Raw genomic sequence first — 17,440 nt, forward strand, 5'->3', positions numbered from 1 at the left:
TTATAAGGCGGTCAATATAACGATTTTATATGATTCATCTCTTGGATGTAAGAACTCATTGAGCTCTAACTTGATCTAATTATATTGTCTATCCCATGACCTTGTACGTGGCCTTGTATTAAAAATAATAATTTTTTAAAAAAAATTTATGATGTAATCGATATCAATGTGATATAAAATCTATGGGATTTAATGTATTGTAATAAAATTTGATCATTATATCAAAAGAATTAATATAAAATATAAATGATTTTTTGGTCATGAAAAAAAGAATCTGTTGTGAATTTTTAATTATAGGCGCATGCAAAGCGTGAAATTCTAGTCAACTCGTTATCTATTAAAGAATGTAATGTTCATGTTTACATTTTATATGAAATAAACTAATATTGATGCAATGGTACATGAATTTAAATATTCCTTTTTTTGAAAAAAATCTTGCCTTAACCTATATATTTAGTGTTTTTATTAAAAAAATATGTTAAAAAATTAATGACAAAAGTTAGTAATGTGATAAATAATACATAAGAAATTCATTGATCCCTGTTTAATTTAAAAATGGGTTAAAGTGTATCTAGCACTTCGAAATATTTTCTCAGGTGCATCCAGCACTTTGAAATATTTAGTGGTGCATTCAGTATCTTGAAATATTTTTCATATGCATCTAACACTTTGAATTTTTTGTTTTTGTTTTAGTGCTAGATGTACCAAAAATATTTTGGGTACTAGAAGTATCTAAAAAAATATTTTAAGGTGCTAAATACACTAAAAAATACTTGTGATACTGAACGCAGTTAAAAAATATTTCAGAGTACTAGATGTATCATAAAATCCTGAAAAAAATACTTGTGATACTGAACGCAGTTAAAAAATATTTCAGAGTACTAGATGTATCATAAAATCCTGAAAAAAATACTTTAGAGTATTTGACGCATCTAAACCCTTTAAAAATTACATTAATAGTATAATTTTCTAAGGCTTTTTTTTTTTTTTTGCTGGGAATGCTATATAATTTGAAATGAACATATAAGTTTTGCTGGCCAAAAAAGAAGAAGAACATATAAGTTTTAATTATTGCATTGGTTTATTTAAAATTCAAGGCTTTAATTTTATATAATTTAAAATGAACATATTACATATACGTTTGAGTCACATAAATTAACCCGTTGAATTAGGCGCATCCTTTCTAATAAATCATACAAATAAGCAGATAACTATCCATCCGAAAACGACCCCTGTACCTATAAGAATTAATTAATTCATTAATTATCATTGACTAATTTTCATCCATGCAGGTAGGATTGTACAAAACAATTAATAGAAGTTGATATTTTCAATCCCTATTCGTAATTTTTTTTGGGCCAACGGAATCCTTATTCCTGATTTAATTCTGGGTTAATTTTTTTTACCAGAAAACAGCAGTCCATTTTATTGATAATCAAAAAGACAGAATACATGTCCCCAGTAGCCGAAGCTGAAGAAAGAAAAAAGAAAGCAGTAAAGCCATGGATACAGCCTAAAAAAACAAGAAATATATAATTTTATATGTCTAGACCTCTAAATTTACTTCAAATTTCATGTTAGTCTTTTAAATTTTAAAAATATGCTTTTAGTTATTTAATATTAGCACCATTATTTGACCGAAAAAATATGAACACCATTGGTTTTTTTATATTTATATGTAATTTTGAACAATCAGTATTAATTTTTTCATATGTTACTTATTTATAATTATAATTTTTTGGGACTTTTTCATAATCTTTCCATTCAACGTGTATTCAGTGGAGCTGCAATATTACAGTCTCTTTTAATATCCAATATTGTAAAAATATCTATTTAATTATTTAATAATTAATTTTTGTTTTAAATGCTCAGTAGAAAAGCCTTACTGTATTTATCTGCAATCTTCAGAAACCCTAAGGTGTGACTTGTGATCATCCAAATTTCCCTCCCAAGTTCCAGTACTCACACAAGAGCCACCTGAGCATTTTCTTTTTGAAAAGATCTAACTTTTGCCTTTTCATTTTGGCAAAGAAACTCTAATTTGATCATACAACATTAAATTCAGAAAATAAATTAATATTTGGCATTCGTATGTCCACTATAAACAATATAGACCGAGAGATACAGAATTTATGCACATTAACCCTCGGAGGATTGGGGGAGAAGCGTGAGGACGACCAAGTCAATGGAGATCGTTTTTAAGGGTGCCGGTGTTTTTTTCCTCTGAAAAAACTAGTTGTGAGATTAAATTCGGTTGGGAATATAAAATTTTAATTTATTTTATTTCTTATACTAATCATTTTTTAAAAATAAATTTATCTAATTTATAATTCATCGTGTATGCATATTTAAAAAAAATATCATATTGATTATAATTAATTAATTAAATTAAGTTTTTCAAAATACGTCAGTGGATCAAGTGACTCTCATATTAATGATTGGGAAGTATATGATTTTTCTTCAGTATTTACATATGTTGTGCAATCACACATAATCATATATTCTATTTTTAAAATATTAATATTAATTATAAACTTACAAGAAAAAAAAATAGCACACATGATTGATTAATTATATATGATTGGAGAACTTGTCATACAATGAATATAAAAAATCTGATTTAAATATTTTTTTTAAAAAAAAAAACCAGAGAGAAACGACACTGGTAAAGTCACACGTGCCGACTGTCTGTCCCAGCAATTGAACGTGGAGAGATTCCTGTGGATCCGCAAGCCTGTAAATGCAAAGCGGTCCAACAATTTGAAATCTGATAGGAGCTGAGTATGGCTATGCTAGATATTTTGTTTTATTAGTGACGAAAGCGCATCCTTGCTTCTTTAATTTTACATTAAACTTTATCGTAATTTTTTAATTTTATAAATTTTTAATATTAATTCTAATACTATTAGTTTCATTATAGAAAGTCATTATTAAAATTTTAAATATTAATAAAATATTTTTTAATATGAGATAGGAAACTCTCAAGTATCATTCTAATGGAAGGGAATTTTCTTACCGGTTCAGGCCGCAAAGAACAAGCTGTTCAACAGGAAGATTCGACAATTGCGGAAGCTTGGTTTGATTAAAGTCCTGAATATTGGAAACAAGTTATAGCTCTTATCTTTGGTAATTATATTGAAGCACAAAATATTAACATAATGATTTGATTTTCTTCAAAAATAATTACTAGAACAAAAAATAATTATTTGAGACCAATAATATTAGGGGTGTAAAATTGAGAAGATACTTTACAAAATTAAGAAATTATACTAAAACTTTGTATAAAGTTCACTAGTCGCTATGTAAAAATTAAAAGAAAAAATAATTTCAATTTTTCATGATTTTTTAAAACAAAAAGGAAAAAAAAACGAGTTATTTTTTATTAAGGATACATATCTTTTTATTTAAGACAATATTATTTGAGATACCATGTGATATTAAATATAAATACTTCTTTTAATAAAGATTCAAACCTTAATTCTCTATGTTGTGAACCACTAACTTATATTATTAAACCCAAACCATGTCCGTATAGAAAAAAGAGTTGGTTTGGATTCCTATGAGTGAAGCCATCTTCTGGCCTAGCATATATTATAGGAGTTGGGCCTCACAAACTAAAGCTTATTTTAAAACCAACCTTAGAGGCTGTTTAGATAATGTGTTCAAGTTTTAATAGTATTTGGAATAGGCTTTTGTAAGTAATTTTAGGGAGTTTGAAAACTTAAGTGGGAGAAATTTTGTTTCAATTTATATAAAAATATTTGGAAAAACCATATTGAAGGTACCTATACTTTCTCTCAATTTTTAATTTGGTACCTATGTGTTTTTTTCCCTTTAATTAAACATTTAATTTTATCTTTTTAGCAATATTAGCTCTTATAACTTTGTTCTATTGATATTTTTAGTTTCTACATAAGGATTAATGATGTTAATAGAAAAAAATAAAGATTTAGTTAAGAACAAAAAACACATAGGTACTAAATTGAAAATTGAAAAAAAGTATCGGTACCTCCAATATGGTTTTCCCAAAATACTTTTTAAAAATGTTTTTGGAGGATTTAAAACACCCTTTTAGACTTTCTAGAGATGCATATTCACACCAATTGAGGTTCGATTTATAAAAGCATCCTTGATTGTTATAAAAGGAAAATTATTTTTTCCTCAAAATTTTAGATCACTTATATTCTTCCGGTCCTAAATACAAGACCACTAGTATAAAGGTCTTATATTTAAGACCGGAGAAATACTTTAATCTATCAACTATAATTAGACACAACTTGATTTCTTAATTTATGCCTGCACTTAAAACTCATTTTCTTATATTTTCACATTTAATAATTTAATCTTCATTATACATCACTTGTTTTGAGTCATCAATCAATTGAAGACATTGCTGACAGAGGGTGATGAAATCCAAATGCTCTCTCTTTTTTTCTTTTTTCTTTTTTTTGAATTTCTTACTAGATGCACGACTTGAGTTTGAATGCAAGAAGGCAATTTTTAATGACATTAGGGAATTTTTTTTGCCACATAAAATAGTTAGTTGATGACTCAAAACAAGTCATGTACGATAAGAATTAAATTATTAAACGTGAGATGAAGGACCAAATTTAGACTAGTAACAACTTAATAATCGAGTTACATTAAATCATAATTGAAAGAACCAGTCTTATAAGTCAAAACTCAAAAGACGAAAAGATTAGACTTTTCTTGAATTTTTTTTAAAAAAATGATAGTTTAATTTTCAAAATTTTAAAAGTTTAATTAAATTTACAAAATTTTAAATATTGATATTTTCAAATGTTGGTAAATTTACAATATTAGTATTTAATTTTTTATTTTTAAATGTTGATAAATTTTTTGGAATTTTTTATTTTATTATAAATTTATTAATATTTTTAAATTCTAACTTAGTTATTAAAACTGATTTGAAATTTTATAAATTTAGTTGATCTTTTAGCCAGTGTCTATCTAGAGTGGAGAGAAAGGAAGGTAGTGGGGAAAAGAGATGGCAAAGCTATTTGGTTTAGTTTTTGTCTTTTTCTGCTTTCCTCTCCTTCTTTCTTATTCCTCTCAAATTTAACCCATTATGAAGTAATTTAATTTCCACCATTCTTCATGAAATTCTGAAACTCATTTTAGCCCCTTTGGCCAAAATAAAGTTAAATATTATAAATGAAATACAACTATACCCTTGCATTATATCAACCTCACTGGAGTTTTGACTGTTGGAACCCTTGATGTTGGTGGCTGGAGCTTCTTTTGCCAAAGATTTGTTTTTAAAATAAGGTGGCCAAGAGGGTTTGAACTCATAGTCCCTTTGTAAAGATCCCCCCCCCCCACTCAAAATAATGTGATTAATGGGGTTTGAACCCATGACTTTTTGGTATACAAAATATATTATAACCATCAAGTCATCTAATTTATTTAGTTATATGATGTAAAGAAAAATATATATAACAAAATACATGCAAATGCTCATGTGTAAATGAACAACCAAAATAAGATAATTCAAAACACATATTAGACTATTTGCAAAAGATATCTGGGAATTCACAACTTCATTTTAGGTCCTATGAAGAGAAAAATGAAATGTCAAAGGTTGCATGAATAATTGAAATTAGACAATTGACATTACGAATTAGTCAATTTGTAAAAGATATATAGCAATTCACATTTTATTTAGGGTCATGTTGAAAGAAAAATTAAATGTCAAAGGTTACATGAACAACTAAAATTAGATGATTTACAATACAAATTATGTAATTTACAATAGGTATACAGGAATTTAAAACTCCATTTAAGGTCCTGTGCAGAAAAAAATAGATGTTGAGAGTTATGAGAGTTGTATGAATAACTTAAATAAGATGATTCACAATACAAATTAGACAATTTTTATTTCTTTTATTGTGGATCCTATACTCTAATGATTCAATCAATTTTTTTTTTTACTGGTTGCAACTTATAATTTTATATACATATTTTTTTATAATAAATTTTAATTGGCTTGTCATAATTTTACAACACAAATTTCGTCTTATTTTAGTTGTTCATACAACTCTTAATACTTAAATCATTAGAGTGAGAGAATTTGCATTGTAAAATTATGACAAGCACAATTGAAATTTATTAGGAAAAGAAATATGCATATAAAATTATAAATTGCAAACAATAAAACAAATAAAAATGCTTCAAATTAGAGTAAGGGATCCACAATAAAAGAAATAAAAGTGTTTAATTTATTTTGTAAATTGTCTAATTTCAGTTGTTCATATAATCCTTGGTATTTAATTTTTCTCTTCACAGGACCTTAAATGAAATTGTAAATTTCTATAGACCTCTTGCAAATTGTCTAATTTATGTTATAAATTGTTTAATTTCAGTTTTTCATGCAGCTCTTGACATTTAATTTTTCTCTCCATAAGACCTCAAATAGAATTGTGAATTCCCATATACCTCCTACAGATCGTCTACTATGTATTGTTAATTATCTTGTTTTAGTTCATTCACACATTTGTATTTGTTATATATATATATATATATATATAATACATTACATGATTAAATGGATTGGATGACCAGATATTTATTGTAACATCACCACTCATCTCATTAGAACCAAAACCAACTATGATAGAAAGGAATAAAATCAGTAAACATACCATATCATGGTTATTTAGAAGTTATCACATCTTTAAGGGGGCTAACCATGATGGAAAGATATTTAACCTCAATTAAGGCTATCATGGTTAAAAAAAAAAACTTATCATCTGTAATCAACATATACTATCATAGTACATTCACACGCAAATCATGTTAGGAAAGATTAGTCATAGCTAACATGGTTATAAAACAACACATCTCTAATTGATAAATTATAATAGCAGTTTAGATTTGATTACCTCAATCGATATTAACAATAACTAAACTTGCAGAAATTGTTATTATTGCATTATAGATCCACAAATACTTCAATCACATGCAATTTAAGGGCCTCCGGCTACTTCAAGCCATTGTCTAGATAAAATAAATCAAAGATAGAATATGTAATATGTTCATTAAAACAAACAAAATAAAAATATGATAGAGTAAAATAAGTTCCAAATAAATGCAGTCCTAATGCGTGGCAATCTACTAAAAGATACTCCCTCCGGTTCAAAATATAAGCTAAACTTTATCCATTACGTTTATCAATAAACTAATTAAAATCAATTTAAAATAATAAATGTGTAAGACATATATTTGTTTTTCCTAATATACCTGTAACAATGAAGAGAATATATACAAGATGTAATAAATGAATTAAAGAGTAAAGAGAATATATGCTAGTAAAATTGAAAAAAACTTATTAAATGCTTGGATAAAAGTGAATGTTATCTTATAAAAAATCAACGTCTTTAAGAAAGTTTAGCTTATAATTTGAACTGGAGGGAGTATTTATATATAAATTTAATTAAATTTTAGGAATAAAAATAATGATGTTATGGTTTTAAATTTTTTGGTCTGTCAAGAGGCATGGAATCAAATTCTTCATTTGCCATCCTATTTTTGAAAAAAATTCTTTGGCTGGAGGAGCTCTAGCCATCAGTGGCCGGAGCACCAGCCTGCTGGCTACTGAAACTGGAAAAAAAAATGCAAGGGCATAATTATATTATAGGGTTAAGATGCATCCAGCACCCCCAAGTATTTTGTTAGGTGCACCCAGTGGCCTAAAGTAATTTATGGTGCAATTTTGCCCTCAAATTAATTAAAATGGTGCACCGGTATCCCATGCTAACAGATCTATTACTTTGACCGTTAAATTGATGAGTCAGCACAAGTTTGACCAAAATAATCTGACGTGGCATGTCTAATAAGCAGGTGATGTGGAATTTTTTTGGGGTTAAGGTGCATCCAGCACCCCCAAGTATTTTTCCAAGTGCACCCAGTGGCCTAAAGTAATTTATGGTGCAATTTTGCCCTCAAAGTAATTAAAATGGTGCACCGGTATCCTATGCTAACAGATCTGTTACTTTTAGAGCCGGGAAAACGGGCCGAGCCCGTCGGGTCGGCCCTTTTAGGCCCTGAAATTATGAGAGCCGGGCTTAATATTTTTCTCTTAAAATGAGAAATAAGCCCTGGAGGGCCAAGGGCTTAAAAGGGCTGGCCCTTTTAAGCCATTTTATAATTTTATAATTTTTTAAATTTTTTTATATAATATTAATGTTATTAATTTTTTACATTGTTAATAATATTTCAAATATTTAGTTATTATTATCATTTTAAAATTAAATTTAGTTTTAGACAATAATTTATCCAATTAAATTTTTAAAAAATGGGTTAATTTGGACTTTAATAATGATTTGATTTATATTATATGCGTTAATATTTTTAAACTATATATATATTTGATAATAGAATATTTTTATACTTATATAACTTGTGATTCTATAATTTGAATTAGAAATTCATGAGTTTCAACAACAATGTTTCTCACATTAAAGTAAAATAATAGTTAGATTGCAAAATTTAAAAATAAAATTCTTATAAAGAAGAAAAACTTGATATTTTTGTTACGAAAGAAAAGCATACTTATGAAGAAAAATAATTAATTATAGTGATGATGAAGTTTCAAAAGATTAATGATAGTGTTTATTTATTGCACAATTGTATTATAGATAAAACTTTTAGATGTTGTTATCTTGTTAATGAATGTTTTAGATGTTATTAGATGTTGATGAATATTTATATATGATAATATTTTATATTTGTGACTTAATTTTATTCATATTTATGTCTTTTATTAATAATTTCATTGGTTTATTTTTATATTTTTATAAAAAAAATATGATAAATATAAAAAATAGTATTTTTTCTTAAACGGGCCAAAAGCCCGCGGGCCGGCCCTGGTCCTGTAGTTTAAGGGCCGGGCCTGGCAAATTGGGGTATTTTTAAAATTTTAGCCCTGAAGGGCCGGCCCTTTTAAGCCTGCTAGTCCTGAAGGGCCGGCCCTGATTCCCGGCTCTAGTTACTTTGACTGTGAAATTGATGAGTCAGCACAAGTTTAACGAAAATAATCTGACCTGGCATGTCTAATAAGCAGGTAATGTGGAATTTTTTTTATTTGCCACTGCTTTGTTTTCTCTGTTCAGTAAATGCTCTCTTCGGCTCTTGGAATTTTTTTCAGAGTAAGAAATTTTTTCAGAGATACTCCTCTGGTCCTATTTATAGGGTAGAGAGAGAAGATATTTTTTGGTCCTATTTATAAGGCAATGAGTGAAATTTTTTGTATGGATGTATAAATTTACTCCTCATTTATTATTGTATTGACTTTGTTTATATGAGGTATAATATATATTAAATAGGGATCAAGTTGAAAAGTTATTAAAATTTAAATGAGAGTTAATGAAATTTAAGGTTTTCCTTGGTTTGTGTGAAACATGCTGGAAGTGCCTTATAAATAGGACCAGAGGAGTAATATTCAGACAAAACAATGGAATTAACAAGAAAAGCCATGTCACCTATTTATTAGACATGCCAGGTCAGATTATTTTGGTCAAACTTGTGCTGACTCATCAATTTCACAGTCAAAGTAACAGATCTATTAGCATAGGATACTGGTGCACCATTTTAATTACTTTGAGGGCAAAATTGCACCATAAATTACTTTAGATCACTGGGTGCACCTGGAAAAATACTTGGGGGTGCTGGATGCACCTTAACCCCGAAAAAATTCCACATCACCTGCTTATTAGACATGCCACGTCAGATTATTTTGGTCAAACTTGTGCTGACTCATCAATTTAACGGTCAAAGTAACAGATCTGTTAGCATGTGATACTGATGCACCATTTTAATTACTTTGAGGTCAAAATTGCACCATAAATTACTTTAGGCCACTGGGTGCATCTGAAAAAATATTTGGAGTGCTGGGTGCACCTTAACCCTATATTATATTATCATCTGCAACATCCAATTTGTTTTAGTCAAAGGGGCTGAACGAAGTTTCAGAACCTTACGGGGCAGTTGGAAATTAAATCTCTCTAGAGGGGCTAACTGAAATTTTCCCTACTTGTAAGCCCTTCTCGTTTCTTTCGCTTCGGGGTTCAGCCGCTCTTCTGCCAGCAACGGTGCCTGTCGCATCTCCTCCTCCAGTCGTCGTCGGCGCCACCTGGTCCCTCTGCCGCAGCCTTTTTTCTTCTATCCATTTTTATTGTCGTCAGGTGAGTATTTCTTCTAGATTATAGATATTCTTATGTTCTTCGTCCTTGTTTTTGCTCATGCTTGTCTCAACTATCTGGTTTCATGTTTCTGGTTTTATTCCTTTTCTTCTTTGATTCAGATTTCCCATTTCTTCTTTGTTTCTAGTTTCTCTCACAATTAATCGAACTTAAAATTCTCTGACTTGCAATGTAGGATAAACCAAGAAGCGTCGAAGTTGTTACATACATTAGAAGTTGAAGTCTGACTAAACAATACCAAAAAGCTGAAGTTTATAAATGCAATACATATGTCGGGAATATCGATATGCACTTTAAAGAAGATTAAGTTCAAAATTGATATAGCTTTTTGGTTAAGGCATCCTTGATTGAGTTCCATATAACAGTATTCATTCCATAGTGAGCCAACCCCGACGTCTTCGCCATGAGGAATGCAATATAGTATATATAATGAATGTGGATTTTGCCTGTGTAGCTACAGCCTTTGGTAAATGTGACTTCCCTGTTCGAGGGGGCCCATCCAAAGTGATTGTTTTTGCGTTGGAATCTTGTGGCTTTCTATTTGGTCTACTTTGTTCCTTGTCTAATTTGATGGTTATGCTCAATCATTTTTGAGACCGTACTGTGAGGCTGTATGGCATGTTTGAAAGTTCAAGTTAAGGATGCTGTTGCATTATTAGTACAATTAAGGTCCCAATCTAATTGCTTGAGGTGCTGCGTGTTTGACTCTCACAATCAACTAATCTTGAACAGTTGCTTTTTCTCTGTGTTTACTGTTTGTGCGACTTCATGATCACGTGGGACATAGATAGATTGATTTGTATTACCAGTCCTATGGTGATCTTCATTTTCATTAAACTGATTGCTTGTGACTTTGCCTTTCAGCCTTGTAGAAGTTTGATGTGCAACCTTATGTACTCAGTTGATACCCCTCATTATATTCTTATTGTTTAAAGTATTAACTTAGAAGGGATTGGCCCGTGGCTCTGAAATTCACATCATAGCATTCTCCTTGCAATTAAGGTTTTGAAGGGGGTTGTTTCCCCATCGATTATGTAACTTACAAAATTTACACTTGCAGTGAGCTACAATTTTGTGTTTTTAATTTGCAACTTACCAATAGAGAATTTTCTCACAGTTCATAGTCTTGCGGCACTCCAATTCCAACATTGTTTTGGTCATTATTGTCTAAAATGGAGGTTTAAATATAATTTCCTAGTGTATGGAGGATCTTGTATTGTGGTTGGGGTCTTGTCTCTTTTTATCCAACTTAATTTTCTAATTTTATCATATTTTAGAGAGGTAAAAGATTTTAAAAAGCATATTAAAATTAATGACATATTAGGTTATTAATAAAATCATCATTTAAAATGCATATAAAAATAATTTCTGATATTTGAGTAAGGTAACAAGTTTCTGAAATTTTAACTAATTAATAAAATTAGTAAGCATATTAAAAGGCATATAAAAATATTTTGTTATATAAAAATAAAATAAGGGCAAAGTTGGTCATATAAAAATCTCTCCCCTCCCCTTCACTCCTGAACCAAATAAGGTAATATTAAAACACCTTCCCTCTCTTCCCATTCATTAGAACCCCTCCTCTTCCCTTCCCTTCCCTTCCCTTCCCTCCCCTCCACTTCGTTGAACCAAACACACCATTAATTTTCTCCTCGTCTTGGGCTCGCACATCACGAGTCGTCCTCTAATAAAGTAGAAGAGGAAAGGCAATGTGAATGAAGAGAAAGCAGAAGCAAACTGTATTCTGTGCCACTGCCTTCGTCATTCGCTGGCTTCCCCCCATTCCAAGTGAAGCCATCATCCCTCACTTTCCTGGAAAAACAAAAAGAGGAATTTCTGATTCTGAGAGAAGGAGGTGAAGAAGGTTACAGGCCAACGAGGGCATATTTTCCGCTGCATCAAGGCTTTCCTGTGTAAGATCTGCCGCTGCCCATGTATTGATGTGCTTCTTGTTGTCTTGCTACAAATGAGTGAAAAATGTTTTCTACTTCCCTGGATTGAAATTGGTTTCTAGTTGTCTATGCTTGCCTTGCTGTGTTGTCTCCAAATTTATGAACTTTTATTATTGGTCGTTATTTTGATTCTAGGAACATCTTGAATGTTTAAAGTTCTGGCTTTTCCCCCCCCCCCCCTATATCTTCCATAAAGACTTCTTTTACTTCGCCATTTCATTGGACCATTAATTTATTGGAAGAAAATGTAAACCTGCTGCTCGCACAAGAACAAATATGCCCTTTGTCCTAATCACTTATTTATGCGTTCAACTCTTCCGAGCCTGATAAACTTAGTTTTTTCTCTTCTCGATTTCTCCATTAGGATGATTGCCGCTTTTCATTGGGTTCTATGTCTTCGTTAAAGGGCTTTTTTTTGGGGGGACTTTGTCTCCTGTCTTCTGTCAAAAAGGGAAATATTGAAGTTGTGGTAAAATGTTTCACCTACTTCATATCTGCGTTCTGTGATGATAACTAGATGCATTTGTTTTGGTAAGAAGCCTAGTAAAACGTTTCAGATGATTATAAAGTAGTTGCTCAACATTTTGGAATGCACATGTGATTTTGTATATTTGTCTGGTCATCTTCAGGAGATATAATTGGAGAGGTCAAAAGGGTCACTACAGAAACTAATGTATCGGTCAAAATAAACCTGGATGGTTCTGGGTTGCTAACAGTAATGCTGTGATTCCCATCCGATACCTTTAAGCTTGGGGCTTTTTCTAATAAGCGACGGTACTCCTAAGCAAAGAAGCAAGGCCTTTTTAAATAGAGTAGGCGATCGACTGTAGGGAAGATGTAACTGAGATGTGGTTGGAGCGAATGTAGGAGTTTTGGCTAGGGGCAATTCAGTATTTTTAAATTTATATTTTGGTATTTGGTACTTTGACATAATTACAATTTTATGATCTTCTCTAATAATTATTGTTTCCTCTAGGTCCTTCACTCTAATTTTCCCGAGAATTTATGAGCGGCTTATTCCTCTTCCTCTCACATTTTGCATAGCTCGTCTGAGTTTAATCAATTCATCTATTCAAGAGCAAAATGTGGAGATTTTTACATAAGAACCGTAATATTCTCGCAAGATGCCACTATTCTTCTCATAAAGCAGTGTACTATAGCATTGCACAGACCCAAGACACAGTGCAGGAGATCACAAATATTCTCAAGCTTGACAATTGGCACCTTCATATGGATTCCCCAAGCATCTTATCCAAGCTGAATCCGGATGTAATCCAATCTGTCATACACCAAAACCGTAGGGGTGACCCTCGGCGTCTTCTCAGCTTCTTCCATTGGTCCGAACAAAAAATGGGTACACTTCGAGATTTGGATACCTTATGTATTCTTGTTGTTGCTCTCTGTGATTCAAAGTTTTATGGCCCGGCTTCTGACATAATTGGCCGTATGGCACGAGATTTCAAGCCTCCATTTGATATTTTGGATTCTATTGATGGTTGTTATCGGGAGGCAAGTAATCAGAGGTCTGATTCAGTGGTCTTTGAAATGTTAATTGATAGTTACAGGAAATTGGGTTTGTTGGATGAGGCTTCTCATGTGCTTTTGGAATCAGAGAGGATCAATTTTGTGCCTCGTTTGTTGACTGCCAACTCATTATTGAGTGACTTGTTAAAGGCGCGCAAATTTGATTTGTTTTGGAAAGTTTGTGATAAAATGTCAGCGATGAATATGCCATTTGATGCTTACACTTACACATCTATAATTAACGCACACTTCAAGTCTGGTAACACCTGTGAGGGGAAAAGGGTCCTCAGTGAAATGGTAGATAAAGGTTGCAGACCTACTAAAGTGACTTATAATGTGATTGTTGATGGTTTGTGTAAAGCAGGTTTACTTGATGAAGCAATGAAAATTAAAAAATATATGGTTGAGAATCAGATGGCCCCGGACAAATTCACTTATTTAGCTCTTATTAATGGCTTTTGCATGAAAAAGCACCTCAGTGAAGCAAAATTAATTTTATCAGAAATGGTTAATGTGGGATTGAAGCCTGATTCTCTCAGCTATAATGCGCTCATTGATGCTTTTATGAAGCAAGGTAATGTGGAAGAGGCTTTTAAAATGAAGAATGAAATGTTAAAAAATGGTCTCGTTGAAGATGTGGTCGTATATAACACCCTTCTTAATGGCTTGTCTAAGGCAGGTAGGATGGATAGGGCTGGAGAAATTCTAGATGAGATAAAAAGCTTAGGAATTAGATTGAACTCAAGAACTTATACAACTTTGATTGAGGGATACTGCAGGAAGGGTGATATGGATACTGCCTTTAAGTTATTTGATGAGATGAAGAAACAAAGCTTGAAACCCTCTGAGATAACTTACAGTGTTATTATTAATGGGCTTTGCAGATGTGGTAAGCTTCCTGAGGCTGATGCTTTCTTGGAGGAAATGGTCAGAAGTGGTTTAAAACCAAATGTTGTTATCTTCACCGCCCTTATTTCAGCTAATGCCAAGGAAGGCAGAGTGAAAAAGATGAGAAAAATACTGGAGAGCATGAAAGAGCAGGGGATCCCGTTAGATGTCTTCTGCTACAATTCTATTATCGTGGGACTATGTAGGGCCCAGAAGATAGAAGAAGCAAAGGTTTATTTAGATGAAATGTTGAAAAGTCAATTAAAGCCTAATACGTATACATATGGAGCTTTTATCCAAGCATACAGTAAGTCAGGAAACATGCAGATGGCTGACTTGATTTTCAATGACATGATAGAGGATGGTGTCATGCCAGATGACGTAATTTATACGCTCTTAATTGATGGCCACTGCAAAGCTGGGAATGTAACAGAAGCCTTCACCATATTTAGGAGCATGCTTGCAAGAGGTGTTTTCCCAGATGTTAAAACATACAGTGTGCTCATTAGTGGTCTTTCAAAGAATGGAAAAATGCAAGAAGCAATGACCCTCTTTTCGGAGCTCAATAGCAGAGGGTTGGCTCCGGATGTTTTTACTTATGGTTCTATCATTAATGGCTTCTGTAAAAAAGGTGAAATGGAGAAAGCTTTTCAACTTCTTGAAGAAATGAATGAAAAAGGCATAAAACCTGAAATTGTTATCTATAATGTCTTGATTGACGGGCTGTGTAAGGCTGGTGAACTTGAAAGGGCTAAGACCTTATTTGATGGCCTATTGGAATCTGGTTTGGTACCAAATATTGTGACATATACGACAATTTTTGATGGATACTGCAAGTCTGGAAATCTGGATGAGGGTTTACGGTTGGTGAATGATATGACTCAGAAAGGTGTCCAACCTGACAACTTTATCTACAATTCCCTTCTCAGTCTATATTGCAGAAAGGGTCTTTTAGAAGAGGCTCAAAATCTACTTGAAGAAATGTTGCGCCAGGGAATGGCCTCTACTGTCTCTTACAACATATTACTTGATGGTTTTTGCAAAAATAATAAGTTGCAAGGAGCCTATCAATTGTGGGAAGAGATGTCGGAAAAGAAGATCTCACGCAATCATATCACTTACACAATTCTGATTGATCACCATTGTAAGGATCAAAATATGGAGAAAGCTAAGCAGCTCTTCATTGAGATGCAGGCGAGAGATCTGAAACCAACCGCTGTAACATACTCATCGTTAATGCATGGTCACAACTCAGTAGAAAATAGAGCTGAAGTTCTTGCTCTTTTCGAAGAGATGGTGGCCATGGGGATTGAGCCAGACGTAGTTGCCTATAAGTTGATGATTGATGTCCACTTAAAGGAAGGGAGGCATGAAGAAGCCTTGCGTTTGAAGGATGAGATGTTGAAGGAGGATATACCCGTGACTATGGATATGAATAGCTGTCTCAGCAGCGTTGTATGAAATTTAAAAATAACGAGCTCGTCAATTTGCTCAATGAGGTGAACCATCTGAGTTTTGCTTTGTGTACAAGAAGGAGCAAGAGACAGTCATGGGTTTCAAATTCCACAAGTTCGAGTTATTTATTGGGGATGAAAATGATATGAAACAGAGAGTATAAATGACTCCCAATTATCTGAGGGAAATGACTTGGGTACTAATTAATGTTTGTACCAACAACATTGTCATTCTGTTGCCCGCTCACTGGTATGAATCCATCCTATCTGGCTGCATGGAGACCTGAAAGAGCCACGGATAGACGAGAGCTGTCTATACTTTGCAGCAACTGACAGGTTTTCACAATAAACTGCCTGGAGCTATGCTTAGGACAACTGCAAAGCTTATAGGTAAAAGTTTCTAGTTTCTTTAAGCATGGCTCCTGTCGCGTTTGAAAAGGAGGCTCAAATGTATGTATGGATACAGAAAATGCCTCGAGTTTCCTAATTGAATTGCATAATACTCAAATCTAACCAATAATGTTAGATATCATATGATAACTATGAACAAATGTGTAATTTTATGTTGAATTTTAGATATTTTGGCTTATCTTGCAGGTCAAAGATAAAATGAGGTTGTTGAAGGTGTCGTTTTGGAGTAATCCGACTCATCCATCTGGATCTATGAGGCTTTGCATTTGATGGATTGAGTGAGCTCAGGATCAAAAGTAATTTATTATTTTTTGTACAATTGACAGGTGTTCTCCTATGTATGCAAACGAGAATACAAAATAAGGCTATTTTATGTTCTTTTACATTGTCATTATATTATTATATGCCGTTATTATGTTTGTTATAATCTTTTTTTTTTGTTACAAGGGGGGATCGAACCCGCATGTGCGCACTCCACGCACACGCATGGCACTGGGCCAAACGGCCGGTGGTTTGTTATAATCTACTAATGGGTTATTTTGTAGTGTATCTATTATTTTGAAGTATTTTTTTAGATGTGTTCAGCATTATAAATTATATTATAGTGTATTCAGTACTATAAAATATTTTTTTAATGTGTATCCAAAATTTTTAAATTATTTTGTGTGCATTCAGCACATTGAATCATGAAATATAAAATTATATTAAAAAAATATTTTAGGATATTTGATACACTTAAAAAAAATTAGTTTATAATGATGGATATACTACAAAATACTTTAAAATATTGGATGCACTTAGTAAATTACTTCAAGTTACCTATTATTAATTAACATTAATTTGAATTAAGGGGTTAACATGTGTTTAGCATTTTAAAGTATTTTATTAGATGCATTTAATACTTTAAAGTATTCTGTGGTGTATTTAGTACTTTGAAATATTTTTTCAGGAGCATTTAGCATCCAAAAATATTTTTGAAGTAATTTTGCTA

General features: G+C 31.9%; 1 protein-coding gene across 2 annotated transcripts; it reads left to right on the top strand.

Annotated features, from left to right (window-relative positions):
• The first annotated feature begins 10,122 nt into the window (after positions 1-10,122).
• Positions 10,123-16,832, top strand: LOC114749955 (pentatricopeptide repeat-containing protein At5g61990, mitochondrial). 2 transcript variants are annotated; one of them, XM_028938503.1, is made up of 3 exons: positions 10,123-10,202; positions 13,149-16,428; positions 16,636-16,832. In XM_028938503.1, the coding sequence occupies exon 2, from the start codon at positions 13,256-13,258 to the stop codon at positions 16,043-16,045; it is 2,790 nt and encodes a 929-aa protein (XP_028794336.1). In that variant the 5' UTR covers positions 10,123-10,202; positions 13,149-13,255; the 3' UTR covers positions 16,046-16,428; positions 16,636-16,832. The 2 variants fall into 2 exon arrangements, with proteins under 2 accessions (XP_028794336.1, XP_028794335.1); XM_028938502.1 differs by lacking the exon at positions 10,123-10,202 and adding an exon at positions 11,677-12,133.
• Positions 16,833-17,440: the final 608 nt, after the last annotated feature.

The sequence above is a fragment of the Neltuma alba genome, unplaced genomic scaffold, assembly GCF_004799145.2.
Source record: "Neltuma alba isolate B1F8T4 unplaced genomic scaffold, ASM479914v2 tig00006238_pilon, whole genome shotgun sequence".
Lineage (NCBI taxonomy): Eukaryota > Viridiplantae > Streptophyta > Magnoliopsida > Fabales > Fabaceae > Neltuma > Neltuma alba.

Excerpts from the sequence above, each read along its gene's own strand:
- LOC114749955 (XM_028938503.1), top strand. The coding sequence starts at position 13,256 with ATGTGGAGATTTTTACATAAGAACCGTAATATTCTCGCAAGATGCCAC.